General features: G+C 41.9%; 1 protein-coding gene across 1 annotated transcript; it reads left to right on the top strand.

Moving 5' to 3' along the window:
- Positions 1-278: 278 nt before the first annotated feature.
- On the top strand, positions 279-14,118 carry sypb (synaptophysin b). Its single transcript, XM_047576033.1, has 7 exons — positions 279-381; positions 1,722-1,787; positions 7,711-7,835; positions 8,437-8,635; positions 8,759-8,950; positions 9,052-9,364; positions 11,969-14,118. The coding sequence occupies exons 1-6, from the start codon at positions 364-366 to the stop codon at positions 9,331-9,333; spliced, it is 882 nt and encodes a 293-aa protein (XP_047431989.1). The 5' UTR covers positions 279-363; the 3' UTR covers positions 9,334-9,364; positions 11,969-14,118.
- The last annotated feature ends 1,612 nt before the right edge of the window (positions 14,119-15,730 follow it).

The raw sequence follows: 15,730 nt of genomic DNA, 5'->3' as shown, positions 1-15,730 counted from the left end.
GCTCGTTAATGACTAGAAGCAATCCTTCAAGCCTTTTTTTTTTTTAATTCATCTCCACATCCCTCCATCAGTCTACTAAAGCGTGAACAGTCTCCATGCGCTCCTCTCTCCATCATTACACCCCCACAGGCAATCTCTGCTCTCTTAGAATAAAGCTGAGCTGTGATTGGTCGGACTGCTCGGCTCGTCTCTCGTCCACGTCCAGAGATTGCTCTGACGTCACGACGCTACACAGGTCTTCGCACGGGTCGTGACGCAGTCCGGCTCCTCCTCCCGGCTGTTATCCTCCCTTGGGCTGTTCCGGATGAGACGCCTCCCTCCTTCCGCCCCTCTGATCCTCTTATCAGCGAGTAAGCGGCCAAGATGGATGTTGTAAACCAGGTAAGGCTTTTGGAAGGGAAAAAATCATCTATTCAATTGTGGTTTCATTTGGTAGCATGTACTTCATTCATGATGACTAATTGTCTTTTACAGTGCGTTTTATTGGGCTTTTTGATATTTGAATCGTTTTATCAGACATTTCTCCGAACGCAGCCCGTTTTCGAGCGATTGCAGTCAAAATAGTAATTTATTCATTTATTTATTTATTTTTAAATGCACGGCAGATGCAGGCGGTGTGATTTTTTTTCTCCCCCCTCCGCTATTGATGCTGCAGTGGATGTTGATAGAGCGGCCCGCTGACAGTCCAGAAAATGTGGAGGATGTCCAAAGATTGCTGCAGCAATGACATTTAAGCATAGGAAGGAGACGGCATCATCTCCGGAGATCCCCTTAATTGATTTAGATTGGTCACGTCTCAATTAGCCCGCCGTTGCTAAGATGACAAACGAGAATCAGATGAATTTCCCAGGCCCTCGGTGTTTTCGGACAGCCGCAGTAGGCCCTAACACAGAGGAGGGCGATCTCCTGCATCCCTGTGTGGCCGCGAACGGCTCCTGTCTCAGATAGGATTGTGATAAAGCCATCAAGGTTTTTTTTCTTTCTTTCTTTTTTTTATTTTTTTTTTTTTTTCTTCAGAGCAGGATTGTTTCTCGGTGCGTGCGTCACCTGCTTAATATGGATGTTTGGCATCCGCGACAGCGTCATGGATGCGCGCAAAAACAATGAGGGTGAGGATGAAAGTGTAGCTCCTCTGCTTGAGAGAAAGCCATCCCTGCCGCTCTTCCCTGTGCGGCCATTTATTGATGCACACAGAGACTCGCCGCCTTCTCTGCGGTGTCGCATTCACCTGCGCGCAAACGCTCCCTCATTGTGCCTCCTCAGTGAAAGACTGGATTTTTTTCCGCTAAAATAAATCGACTAACGACTAACGTGGAGGGTGCAGCGACAGAGAGGAGAAACCGTTGGTTAATCAGCTTTGTCTTAATTGTAATGCTGGCATGAGCTCCCTCTCCCCCCTCTCCCTCCCCGCGCTCCTCCCTCCTCTCTCTGACACACTCGCACTACAGCCTTTGAAGTCAATATCAAAATTACTATACTGCACTCCCACCGCAGCTCGTGAGCCCACAAAACAGACCAGCTATGTGGCAGGTTACTCACTTTATTGGCTGGCAGGTTGTAGCCCTGTAACAAACACACGCAGGTGCCAGCAGCAGACCAGGCCCTTGGGCTGTGGGTCCGAGCTAATCAGATTTATGTTTTTAACCGGCGTGGGAGGCGCAGACTTCAGGCAGAGAGTGTGAAAGCGTTAAACTTCTTTCTGATTTGTTGTGTGTCGACAGCTGGTGGCCCAAGGGCAGTTCACGATACTGAAGCAACCTCTGGGATTTATAAAAGCTCTACAGTGGGTAAGTGTATTTCACACACACACATATATATTCATCGGGTATAATAAAGATTGGAATATTTTCCATTTGAACGAAATCTGTAATAAAATGTTTGTTTTTATATGAAAGAAAGAACTCCTGTATGATAAATAATGTTCCTCACTGACAGACTTGTGACCTTCTGCCATGCAGAGGTCATAATGCTGCATGGTGCTTAATAATGGATGTACAAATTTATAAAAAAAAAAAAAAAAGCAATCAAACCCTCTCGTGTGAGGTTTTTCTGCCAGGCATTGTCCTTCATCTCTAAACACGAACTCCTTCTAAGATCCTGTTATTATTGAGGCATGTGTTCAAATAATAGCTGAGGTTGATGGGCCTCTGGTATCCTGACGGATATGATGACGCGGCCACAGCAGGCCCGAGCAGGAGACACCAGCAGGATGTGTTACGTCACTGCTATAGAAACATAGAGTCAGTCCACTGAGGAATATCATGACGACTTGTTAAATCATTTTCAGGGGACACGACCTCTGCATACATGAGCAGTTTAGTGCCATTTTAACCAGTGAGCTTCTGTTTTATTAGTGAAGCAAGACAGATTATTTATTAACAGATTCATCGTGTAATGGATATAAAGGACTGTAAGATGTCTGCATTTGAGTAATAATCAAAAAAAAAAAAAATTTGATTTTCACTGGTTCCCTTTAGGATCAAAAGATTGATTCATAAATTGAATTCTTATATCCGAATCCCAAAGGTATTAGATTACATAACATACCACATATTATACTATCAGCATCTGTAATGACTCGCTGCTTTCCCGTGTCTTGTTTCATTGTAACCCGAGTATCAAAACAAGTGATGTCACGATTTCAACTTGCCAAATCAGGATGTGTTTTTTTTTGTTTTTTTTTTTTTTCACTATAGTGGTCTGACAGACCGAACAATTCAAAATAATGGACAGATTATTGGATTATGAAAATAATTCCCAGAGCTGCTTCTTGTCACAGAGTCTCAGATAGTGGCAGTGTGTTGTTTTCCCCCACCATCAGCAGCAGCAGCAGCAAGCTCGTATTGGACAGGCTGCAGGGTTAACAGAGCAGAGTGCCCTTAGCTTAGCTTAGCTTAGCTTAGCTTAGCTTAGCTTAGCTCAGGCTTGGTTGCTGCTTATCCATCGTTACAAAAACATTTCATCATTTTAAAAAAATAGATGCCAGCATTTTTTCTCGTAAAATCTCAAATTTGACTATTTGTAATGCTTTCCAAGAGTAAACTAAAGGTAGTGAATAGAGGCCACTTTGGATTTTAATTGACAAAACAATAAATTGGATAGAAAATGAAATAATTGGCAAATTCAGTGCATCCTAGTCTTGGGCTGAATAATTTTAATGATCTTGTTGCTGGTAATTCATCATTAAGTATATATATGCAATTTAGTTTAGTATTGAGTAGCCTAATGAGCACTTTTCTAAGATCAGTTTGTGTTAATGGTTTAAACTATTTGTTATTAATCAAGTAGGCAATCATGTCAACCATTTTGATAAGTGGTTAATCCTTTAAGAAGTCCTAATGGCATTAATTAGCTCTATGTCCCTGGTAATCAGTCATTAAATATTTGCCGGCACTGATACTGTGTGTACTACTTGGGCAGGGTAATAACAAATGAAACTGAGCAGGGGTTGCCCCTCCTTTGGAAGAGCTCCATAATTCTTAGCTACTCCCCTGTTGATCGGCCTCAAAATGCACGTAGCACAACCCAAACGAAAACGTTTGTGCCAGAGCGGTGTTGACAGAGCTCCACGCTGTAATGAGCCTCTGCAGATATGCTCGGGAACAGTCAGAGGCACGAGTGTGCTGCATGACTCTGTAGTCCTTCCCTGGAGCTGTGTGAGTGTGCCAACACCTCATCACTGGCTCCCTGGGTCACGGCGAGCCAACCACCAATCAGCAGCTCGGGAGGCCGGGGTCCATGAATCATCTGTCAGAGGGCTTCGCATGCCTCAGCGTCAGTCTGGAGGAGGAGCTGCTGGAGCTGCTGCTCTTTCTGGATTTTTATGGGCATGCGTTACCAGCAGCGCAGCGTTTTTAGGAGGGGCGAGGGGAGCCACTCCTCACGACTGTTTGTTGACTATACTGAGCAGCAGCAAAAAAGATACATTTTTATAGTATGACCACACCGTTTTCATGATTTTATAAAACACAATACATTCAGCAATAAGTGCTGTTTTGGATTGTGTTCAAACATTTGACTTGTAGATATAAGAGCCACTGGAAATGGACCAGTGAAGTATGTGGGTGGGGGAAGCATGTGCGATTAAAACAGTTCCCTGTGTGTGAGTCATGTAGCAGTGCCCACCTCCACCCCACTCCACCCTCTCCCTCTCTGTCTGTCTGTCTCTGGGGAATAGTGCTGACAAAGTCTAGATTTGATGGATGTTGGAAGACACCGAGTCCTCAAATGCAGCTGATGTCGAGTGCGGCCGGGGAGCTCACAAACAGCCTCCTGTCCCTGTTGCTGCAGGAGGCCGGCGCTGTGTTGAATTTGATCTGCATTCAGATTTCTGCTCTGACTCATTCTCAGCGAGTGTAAAATGGGCTGTTTGTGAGAACACGCAGCAAACGTCTTATTCATTTCGACGTAGTCGCTAATGTGCAATAAAGGTTGTTGATTTTGTTGTAGCTTGAGAGGCGCTCGCTGTTCTGTACGGTTATTACTCCAGGGCTCTGCTGAGGGCTTACTCAACTTCTGTTTCCTCTATTTCCTCCTCTATTGTGCTCTTAGCATGAATTCGTTTTAATGGTCCAGTTTATTATCTAACATCTTATATGACTTATGTATAAAAAATCTGGCATACATAAAGAAAGAATCAACACCCGACATGACCTTTGTTTATTTTTCTTGTCAACTAAGAAGCAGCAAACCCTCCTTTAAGGACAGGAGTCTTATTGCATTGTGCTGCTAACCTCAAAGCGACAATATAGACCAGACTGTGAGCGTGGATCGATTTTCACGGCGAGAGAAACAAAGAAAGGAAGACGGTGCGAGAACAGCAGTAGCAGACAGCTTGTTGGCGTGTGAGTGTGAGGGATGGTGCATCTTCTCAGCACAGAAGAGATGACAACCCTCCAGCATACCAGGAGGGGTAGAGACCAGCCTCTGCCTCCTCGCCGTGTGATGCTGCCAGTAATGTTACCATGGCACCTAACACTCGGAATGTTTCTTCTCTCGAGCTGGCTGTCCCACTCCTCCGTCTCTATCCCTCCTCCGTCCACCCATCTATCACTGTAACAGTACTGCATTTCATTGCGCTATGGAGCCCTGTGCTTGGTTATCGCCAAACTAGGAAGGCAGCGCCAGTTGGTGAGTCTCTCTGGCGCACACTGAAATATCTCAAGAACTGTTAAGCTGGAAAGAGTCGATGGTGATTCTCAGACATTTCATTAGCCTAATAGCATAATTGCCTTAGACATTTTTTGACTTTCTGTTAGAAAAATCAATAACAATACTAATGTGCGTGCTTGTTTTCCGAAAACATTAGCAATTACGCTATTAGGCTAACGATTTGTGACCTTGAGCAGCATTTTTCATACACTTTCATTAGATCAAATAGGTGATCATTTCCTCAAAGTGTTCAGTGCTACTAAGCAAATGGCTCTTGCTTACACAGATGCTAAACTAAGATGTCAACCGTGGCAAACATGGCCGACGTTTGTGACCTTGGAGGAAGCATTAAGATGAACTGCTATAAATTCTTCAGTTCTTCATGTTATGATAAATTGTGATGATCATACTCAACTAATCATTTAACTCCACCATCAGATCAAATAATAGGACCAAAGCTGTTACCATCTCCTCAGTGTGTAGCACTAATTAGCAAACATTTTACTTGGTGACTTTAGCATTTAGTTCTTTCACCTCTGTGCCTAAACACAAAACACCTCAAATACTAGAGCTGCTAGTGATGCTACATAGTCTTGGCCAAATCACTCAAAAGTTTAGCTGTGTTTTAAACAAAGTTTACATTTTGATCAGTGTCTATTTTAATGTCAAACAAGAATATCCAACTGGAAGTAGAAATATATGAGACATGTACATATTAAGTATATATATAAGTACACAAACTGCACCCAATTTCATTTATCATGTTCGTATATTTATTACAAATTCTTATGGTGACTTCATGGTGTCAATTAAAACAATAAGTGAAGCTTGTTGCGTTGAAAAGACTTCAACACAAGCTACAGCTGAGGTACCAAACATTGCTGGTCCCCTAATTGATCGCTGTCTCAGACAAAACATTAAAGAACGACACTGCAAAACCATGAAGGCCCTCAACAGTAAAAACTGCAATAAAGCACTTAGACTTCAGAGGGATGAATATACATTTTTAGAACAGCATATACCACCGTGCTCAGTGCTGAAGAATTGTGCTTACACAGCATTCGCTGCACAAGCTGTGGGTATTGATTAATTGCACAGTCGCTGCACCATTTAATCCTGTTATCCAGTGGGTTGGAGTTTCCACTAAAAACACTGTGTAAAACATTCATTTTTGTAATCCAATTAATTCAGCTGTATTACCAGGCACGGTACCCTTTAAAGACTGTCTTGAGTGTTAATAACGAGCAAAACATGTTTGGATTTGGGCGCTTTCCAGCATGCCATCTGAGCAAAAACAGTAGAATGTAATCAGTAATTAATTAATTAATTTGCTTGTGAGGCCCGAATGCAGATGGCAACATTTTTTAATTTGCTTGGTATAACTGGGTTGTTTATCGGCGATATCATCCTCCCTCTCGCAACTGATGCTGCCTCTCTCATCACATCTAATGTCATTTGCATTGATTGTTAAAACCTGTCAATTAGCCTTTTACAAGTGACACCGAGTGTGTTAGAGATGTTGGGAGAGGACACGAGAAATTTAAATAACAAGACCCCTGCAGGAACTGGGAAGGATGAGTAAAGTGACCACAATGAGGCCTGCTTTAGGCGGCTAGTGTGTTTAAATCCAACAAACGAGCTTTCTACTCACATCGGCTGAAAGATTACTGTAAATAGTTTAGTGTGTTGATGCCTGCAGCAGGTAGACAGTACTACAAGGCCGGCGTTGAGAATGAAGTGTGCGCATGCCTGTGTGTGTGTGTGTGTGTATGTGTTGTGGTTGGCTTTATAGTAGCTTGTAGTTGAGTATTTGGTGACAGATGGCAGAGCACCTCAGTCAGATTAATAGCTGGATTTTCATCCAATCGGATCTACCCTGCCGCGTAGGGAGGGTGTGGTAAAAATAGTCCGGCTTCTCTAATCTGTTGTGTGTGTGTGTGTGTGTGTGTGTGTGTGTAAGAGAGAGTTTATCTCAATGCATGCCTGTTTGTGTCGTTAAGTCGGTTATATGTGGGAGCTGACCTGAACGACGCTCGAGAAGTGAAGAGGCAACAAATGCACGAATAGTGTTGGACCAGTAAATATGGAAAAAAAAATAATATTAATAATAATAATACTACAAAAACAACTACACAAGAGAAACGTGCGTAGTTGATAATTGTACTTGTAACCATGGCAACAAGGGCTGGAATCCTTGCTGTGTTACCTGTTGATAACGCTGCATTGACTTGCACACACACTGTGAATTTGTTAGCAGCTCGTCATGATTGTTGGACCATGATCAGTCTGCTCGAGGGGCGGTGAAGCACAGTCTGCAGATTTCCGTGTGAATGGGGCTGTCCCCTGGAGATCTTTGTTCACATCGTTACATCATCCACAGTAGACTGGAGTAAAGCTAATTTAATGTGATCCATAAAACCCTCATGGAGGGAAGGTTGATAAAATAAATCAATTTGTGCATTTTCTTTTCACCCGTTTGTTACAGTTTATCCAGTGTGTGTGTCAAAGGTCACTCGGATGAACTGTCACATCATTTTCTTTTCTTTTCTTCTCTTGCAGATCTTTGCGATCTTCGCCTTCTCGACATGCGGCAGTTACTCTGGCATGTTCAAGATGTTAGTGGAGTGCCAAAACCGGTCAGAAAGTGACCTAGGCATAGAAGTACAATTTGACTATCCGTTCAGGTTTGTATTACGCCATTTCTAATATTGTGTGTATGTTACTGCAAATACTAAACATAATTAATCAATGTGAACGAGTTGGTCAAATGAGTTGTCAAATTTATCCATCAGTATCTAATTCTATTGTTAAATATTAAAACTTTTAGCTTGGCTTAATAGAACAACTAGAAGCAGCTAGCATGGCTCGGTTTGAGCGTGAAAAGATAATCACTCAAGTGTCAAAAACTGCACATTGTGTTTAAAAAGTGTTCATTTGTAATGTAATGGTTTTTGAGTGCTAGTAGATGTGTTTAGTTAATACGTGACAGAGCCAATCTTGCTGTTTCTCCTCCTGTTTTGATGTTAAGCTATCATCTTTTTACTGACAGGCTAAGCTAACGAGTCAAGCTACCTTTTCTAATAACATGCAGGATTTAATTTTTCAATGTGTTTGGCTATTCCTCTCGATCTAAACTCCAAACTAAGCCCGTAACTGTTGAGTGGCATCGTGTCATGTTTCATTTATAGTCTACAGTAAAACTGTGACACCATCTGTCATATATCCTCAGCTCTTTTGACACTACTGTCTCTCTGTCTCTGTCTCTCTTTGTGCCGCTGTCCTCAGGCTCCACCAGGTTCACTTTGATGCTCCCACCTGTAAGGAAGGGAAGACCGACCGTCTGTTCCTGATCGGGGACTACTCGTCTTCAGCTGAGTTCTTTGTCACCATCGGTGTCTTTTCTTTCCTCTACTCTATGGCAGCCCTCTCTGTGTACTGTTTCCTCCTGGAGAAGTACCGCGAAAACAACAAGGGGGCCCAGATTGTGAGTTTCATTTCCCTTTACGTTTCTTTGATATGCGGAAATATTTAAAATAGTAGTCTCACAAGTTGACATTCTGCAGCCAGTCGGTGCTTAAGTTGGTTATCTTGTGCTGCTGACCCTCAGGACTTTGTTGTGACGGCAGTATTTGCCTTCATGTGGCTGGTGTCCTCGTGTGCTTGGGCTAAAGGCCTGTCCGATGTGAAAACAGCCACCGATCCAGACAAGGTCATCACTCTCATCCCAGCTTGCGAAGAACCAGAAAATCGCTGCCGTGAGGTGTATGACCCCAAGGTCTCTGGCCTAAACACATCCGTGGTACGTCCCTAATGCTTCATTGAACTACATGAAGATTTGATTTGAGAACAGCAGTTAGTAACCAAGGAATAAACATGTATCGTGGTTTTTTTTCTGCACAGGCTTTTGGCTTCATCAACCTGATCCTGTGGGTAGGAAACCTGTGGTTCGTCTTCAAGGAGACTGGTTGGTTGGCAAGCTTTTCTGGAACGTACGTCCCATCGCAGGAGAAGCAGCCCGCCCCTGATTCCTTCGCCCAGGGCGGATATGGACAACAGGACCCGTATGCCGGCTCCCAGGGAGGATACCAGCCTGATTATGGCCAGCAGGGAGGCTACAACGAGGAAGGAGGTTACAGCCAGGGCTATGAGCAGCAGCCCACCTCCTACTCTAATCAGATGTAAGCCTGCCCAGCCAAACCACAGCTGCAGGATGGTGAGTAGATCATATGGACCTGTCAGACTACAATGAAATGGGTCTCAGGGGCAAATATCTAGTGTCAGCTTTATTTCATCAACACATTAAGGGTGTCAGTATATTGACAGTATGTATTATTCAACCTAAACCTAATCTCTTTATTTTGGTCTTCTCAGTTTTCTTTTATGTTATGCTTCCAGGCACTATCTGCTATAGACTGTATAAAATATGTAATTATTTATTCCTACTCTCACAGAGCGGTTGGCATGGCAACAGGTAATCATCGTGATGTCACATCCCGTTTCTAAATCAAATAACAACAACAAAAACAAAATGAATAACAAAAATAGAGACTTGAACGTGCATCAGCATTATATTAACTGCCTAAAATGACAGAAGCTATTCTTGAAAAATAATTATTTGTCGTATATGTCAGTGTTTTAGTTTGACCTAACTCCCATCCACTAACATGGAGGAGGTGGAGTGTATCACCCGTACCGCAGCCAGTCACCAGGGGGAGCTCTAATTGCTTTGGCTTCACTTTTGAGGAGCTGCTCCATCTTTTTTTTTCTCTTTTTTCTTTTTTGTTTTACAGCCTGTGACATCTGTGTGATATACAAACATTCAACCTTGTCAGTGGGAAAAAAAACTACATAAAATGTAAAATGTATCAAATAGTAGTTAGAGGTGGATATGGAGACACGTTTAGCAGGTAATGGGCCAGAAGATTGCGTCAGGCTTTCACACCCCATCACTAACTGTGATATTACGCGAAGAATGTGTTTCTTAATGTCTCACCATTACTCTGCATTTTATTGGCCTGAGTATCATATTAGCAACAACAATACAACTGGAATCAAGATTAAGATTAATTAAGATCATTATTATTTCTGCATAATCATTTCTACAGTGATGAGTGCAGTAGGAATATTATCTTCTAAAACCCGTTTTCACAAGTTACAGTTACAGTATACACATACACCCTCTTTGCTCTTTGAATTCAACTACTCCCAGAAGTCTTAAAACTATGGTCAAAGAGCTTTTTGGTGCTTTTTGATGCTCTCGAGGCTAGATGATACTCCTTCTTACTGCTTAAACCCCACTCAGTCCTGAAATATTTAGAAATCTCTGACCAGAGCCCAGAGCGTCATGGATCAGAGTTCAGTGCTGAAGCCTCAGATTCAGGATTCAAGATCACTTTATTGATCCCGGAAGGGAAATTATTTTGTCCAAGAGTCACGAGAAACAAAAGAACATATATGAGCAAGACATAAGAACAAGAATAACATAAGATAAAAATAAGAATGAGGTACAAGTAAAAAAGTAAAAATAATAATAATAATAATAGGCCTAATAATAATAATAATAATAATAGTTACAGTCCAGTTTACATGAAAAATACAGTAAATAAAACATTTTAGCTAAAGTGTCTCAGTATAAGGTTCTTTACAGATATTATCAGTTATATTTCAGTAACGTCAGTGATATTAGCAATGTTCTGACAACAGTTTTACCTTCCCAGTACCTGTTGGCTAACGCTGATTATGAGTTTGATGACAACAGTTGTCTTAGGCTAGTCTACACAGAGAGTTGTGCAATTTGCAAAGAGGAATATATTTGATTTCAGCTGTTTGGCCACATTTTACACTGGAAAAACACGGTATCAGGTTGGTGCATAGGCCTCCATACTTAACAAAGAAAGTGTCACAAAGTGTAGGAGCGGAGGGAGGAAGCAAATGCAAGACGCTCAGTCCAGAAAGGCAGGACGAACAACTCAAAGGGGAGGCAATGAGGACTTACTGAAAAGGGAACAAAAGGTTTCAGGTTAAATCTGTAACACAAATCCAAAAACATGTGAAATCCACTCAGAAGAGGAAACGAAAACCAGGGAACGCAGACAGGAACGACTGGACAAGAAGTGGGTTACTCAACAGATGACCAAGGGCTATGGGAGAGGCAGGACTATACATACACACTGATCAGCCATAACATTAAAACCACTGAAAGGAGAAGTAAATAACACTGTATTGTCAAGTGTTGATCTGACCTCCACATTCACTACATCCCAACCTGATCAAGTGTCTGTAGGATGATCCACAGAGACCCCTCCCCTCAACCCAGAGGACTCAAAGGCCCCCACTATCTACATCCTGTTGCCAAACACCACAGGACATCCTCAGAAGGCCCGTGTTTGTTCTCTGATGAGTCACAACTGTTTTGGAGGCACAAGGGACAACTATTAGGATGGCGGTCATAATGTTAGTCCTGATCGGTGTATATGTCTAACTAATGACTAATGAGGCACGGGTGAAACGAGAGAGGAGGGAAAAGGGAGGAAGTAAAGTAAGACAACACAGAAACAGGAAATGCTTAGCAAAAGAGCCGTTACACTTTCTGATGACTAGACTTTGAAGTTGAAACTTCAGCCACTTAAATGAAACTTTGGTGCTTATTTATCTACGAACGTGCAGTTTTCAGCTTTTTATTTCTGACGCTTTAATGCAGCCTAAATAATATATTGTTGGTACTGTTTTACTATATTTAACATACATGCATCATACAGTACATTTGCTGTTTTCTCAATATCTTTCCCTCTTCTATGCCTTTTCTCCTTCTACCCAGGTTGACCTTGTGATTTTGGAGTGTGGCCCTCGACCGCCACTTGCATTTCCACACTCCTCTGTTTGTCTGTTTGTGTTTCTGTGAGTTGACAGGCGGAGGGAGGGAGGCATGGAGGGCAGACACTGGTGGGGTGGGCAGGGGATCGCCGCCGAGAAGCAGGATCGGGGTGGGTAAAAAAAAAGACGAAAAAAAAAAGAAAAAAAAAGCAGGGAGGGAAAATGGGTCTTTGCTGTTACATGATGTTTATTCTCGTGATGTATTTAACTGTAGAAGACAACAGAGGATTGTCTGTTTGGTTATACGAGAAAAACTTGAATACAAATACCAAAACATTCGTTGATGAACATTTAAGAGAAATCTTGTAATGGAAAAGACTTACATTTATGGAGAAAAAACAAAAAAACAAATAAATTGTAGTAATATTTAACTTGGGAGAATGTATTTGTCTGTGCTGTGTAAATATCGACATGCTTATATATATGATTATATGTACACAGTTGAATAATTGTGCACTCCATATTAGTTGTTATACAACAAATGTTGAGCACAGAGTTATTCAATTGCATTTACTTTGGTTCTGTTTAGGAGCTCACATAGTTTAGACTTTGCCCTTCGGTTTCGCTAACATTAACAACAGTTTTTTTATTTCTTCATCTCAGACTTTGAGCATCTTTTTATTATCATATTTCTGCTATGAGTTCTTTCTTATTTGATCAACATTACTGGCAGGATTTTAAAATTCAGGTTGAAGGCTACTGAAAATAGCATATGTGGCAACGAAGACAGATCTATCTATATGGAAAATGAGCAGAGAAAGAGTGATATATATATAGTAACGGCTGTGGTAATTGTTTCAACGTTGTGTTTTTATATATATTTTTCCATCAAATTATTGACGTCGAGAGGGGATGAATTGTTGCGATACGCCGAGTATTCAGACATATGAAGTCCAAAATGCGTGGGTATAAGAAGATCAGTGGAGCATGGCAGCATCTCATATTCGCCGCGATGTTTCAGAAAAAGCTGTAGTGTTGTCGGCACAGAAATCGTGAATCGGGGCAGTGACCAACAAGTTTTTAGCGACGTGTGCTTGTTTATTCGTTTTTTGGGTTTGTGTAATGGCATCCAGCAGATTTTGTCGATGACCCTCGTCCTGTTTTCGATCGCCTTTTATGTGGTCCACAAAGTTGTAAGACAGAGTTATATAGTTTTTTAACTGGTGTTTCTATCACGCTGTAATCGGTGACATGCATACTCACACTAACACGATCTGTAGGTAAATGAGAATTATATTAAATACCTTGGTCACGCCATGGTAACTACTTACTATTATGAGGCATTGTGAACAGTGTGTCTCCATATATGCATCCTCCGTCCTTCTTTAACTCTTCTCTTTCTGACAGCAAGCCAATTTACTGCATGCATCCTCTTCCTTATATCCCAAAGCATCCACAATTATATCTGAGAGGCTCAAAGCTGCAGGAAAGACTAAACCGTAAATATATCGTGGTATGGTTGCGCGCCTAGCGGTTACTGCACAGCACATACTGAACAGCAGCTCTGCTATAGTCTACCCAAAGCACAAAGTAAGTGCTGCAATAATTACTTCTTCCCACTTATAAATACACCTGCCCTACTGCCAGTCCTCTGTTTGGATATTCAAGATCGTGTTTGCCAAATGGTAAGAGATGTGTCTTGATTTGGTAGTTTTGCTTCCTCACCAGAATGAGTCGTCGTCCACCTCCGGTATATCGGTCCGTTGTACAGCCTTGGGTTCCTTCGTTTCTTTGAAAATAATCAGGGTTCTTTGATTCAGGCAGTGTAGAAGCACCTGACTTTCTCTCCTTCCTTCCCCTCCCCCCCACCTCCGTTTTGTTTTCTCTCTCTGTCTTTCTTTCTCTTTCACTGTAGCTCTTATAAATATGCTGAAATGAAATATACTCTGTTGTTAGTGGTGAATGATGTCTTGTGATACTCTCTACGCCTTTGGATAGTGCTGTGTTTATTGTGTATGATGTATTCATATTAGTATTTATGATAATGATAAGTCAGAGAAAAAAAAATATTCAAGATTCTCCAGAATTCTGCTGTATTCTTATTATATGGGATCCATGTGAAACTAAATGAAATAAACTTGAAATTATTCTGTTGAAGGTTAAAATGTGTGTTTCTGTTCATAAGCTTTTGGAAGCACGTGTTCGGATTCACCTGTTTGTATCTAGAACAGACAATATCTTGGAAACACGGATATTACGCAGGTGGATGTGCTGCTATTTTCAGGGTGTTACTACTGTTAAATGTTCAGTTAGCTCAGCTTTATTTCTAGCCAAATGAGGGTTATGGTTTGACCTAGTCTGTGATTTTAGGTGTTGTCCCCTGTGACTATCACTCATTTTGCTAATATCTGAGAATCTGTTTCTCCTTTTCTGCTGTCAACACAGCAGAGAGACGTTGCAATTTTAATGCAACAAATCAGATCTGATACAACAAAACCATCTCATGCATTTATAATGATTGCACATGGAAACTGAACAGACTATTTCCATGGTTCAACCTGAGCACATGTACAGGCAGATGCAGAGGTGTGCTGACAATTAGGCAATTATTTTGGGATCCCACCCAAAAGAAGGTTGCCACCAAAAGCCACTCCTGTTGACACATTTTGCAATGACAAACTCTGTCCCATCCCTTCTGTGCTGACACTATGGAGTAACTCCTAAAACCACCATGTTGGGCCTCTTTCGGCTAGCACATGATACGCTGGTTAAAAGGGGCCCCACTGAAGGGGCTGTGCACAGAACACCGGCTTGTTTCAGAAGGTTAGGATTGTTGCTGACTTCACATGGGGTCCAGTTCACTGTGTTCACATGGAACGTCCATGTGGCTGACGCTCATTCGTGGTGTTCACAACCTCAGGATTGGACAGTTAAAAAAAAAAATGTCTATTTTGCTGATGTTTCAAAAAATGGTGGATGGTAAGTGAATATACAGTATGGTGTAATTTAGTAAAATACAGTTTTCTTCATTTTTTATGTGTTTACAATCCCCAGCTACCACTTGAAGGCCAAGTATCTATGCACACAACTTCCCACGTTGTAACCAGGGGGAGCTGTGGAGTCAGACCTTTGGGACTGAACCCGTGGGGGCCTGTCCACACAGAAGGGCTCCTCCACGGCTGCTCCATGCCTGGCAGCCCACTGCCCCGAGTGTACACCGTACTAATGGTGGGATCAATATAGTATAACAAATAAATAAATAACACAAGCTCATGACTTGATTTAACATGCTAATTCGTGTTACACGTGTGTGTGTGTGTGTGTGTGTGTGTGTGTGTGTGTGTGTGTGCATGGCAACCTTTACTGCTATTTATTCAAATATTAGGTCTCATAGACGACACGGGGTTGAGGTTTTGCCTCTGTGCTCCAGAGCCTGTGGTTGCACCTGCATGGAGGCGACTGTCAGGGACTAAGTCCTGCTTGTTACCACAGAAACAAAACAAAATATTACTCAGCACAACCTAACAATTATGACATGACTTAAAATACGGTTCCTTGTAACTGCCCCCCCTCCCCTCCCCCCTCCACACACACACACACACACACACACACACAAACACACACAAACATAGCCTAAATAGTCTACAAACAACCAGTCCTTTAACCACGAGCAGTAGCAGCATTACATTACAATGGGAATAATAATTTGAGTTAATGATTAAATTTAAAATAACGTTCCTCCAAGTCCACATGGACACCGCAAAAG

Source organism: Mugil cephalus, chromosome 1 (genome assembly GCF_022458985.1).
Source record: "Mugil cephalus isolate CIBA_MC_2020 chromosome 1, CIBA_Mcephalus_1.1, whole genome shotgun sequence".
NCBI lineage: Eukaryota > Metazoa > Chordata > Actinopteri > Mugiliformes > Mugilidae > Mugil > Mugil cephalus.
The sequence above is the reverse complement of the archived record's forward strand: the minus strand, read 5'-3'. Positions and strand labels throughout refer to the sequence as shown.

Bases quoted from the DNA above. Each gene is read 5' to 3' on its own strand.
- sypb (XM_047576033.1), top strand. The intron at 1,788-7,710 runs GTAAGTGTATTT...CTTCTCTTGCAG, and splicing joins TTATAAAAGCTCTACAGTGG to ATCTTTGCGATCTTCGCCTT. The intron at 7,836-8,436 runs GTTTGTATTACG...CGCTGTCCTCAG, and splicing joins CAATTTGACTATCCGTTCAG to GCTCCACCAGGTTCACTTTG.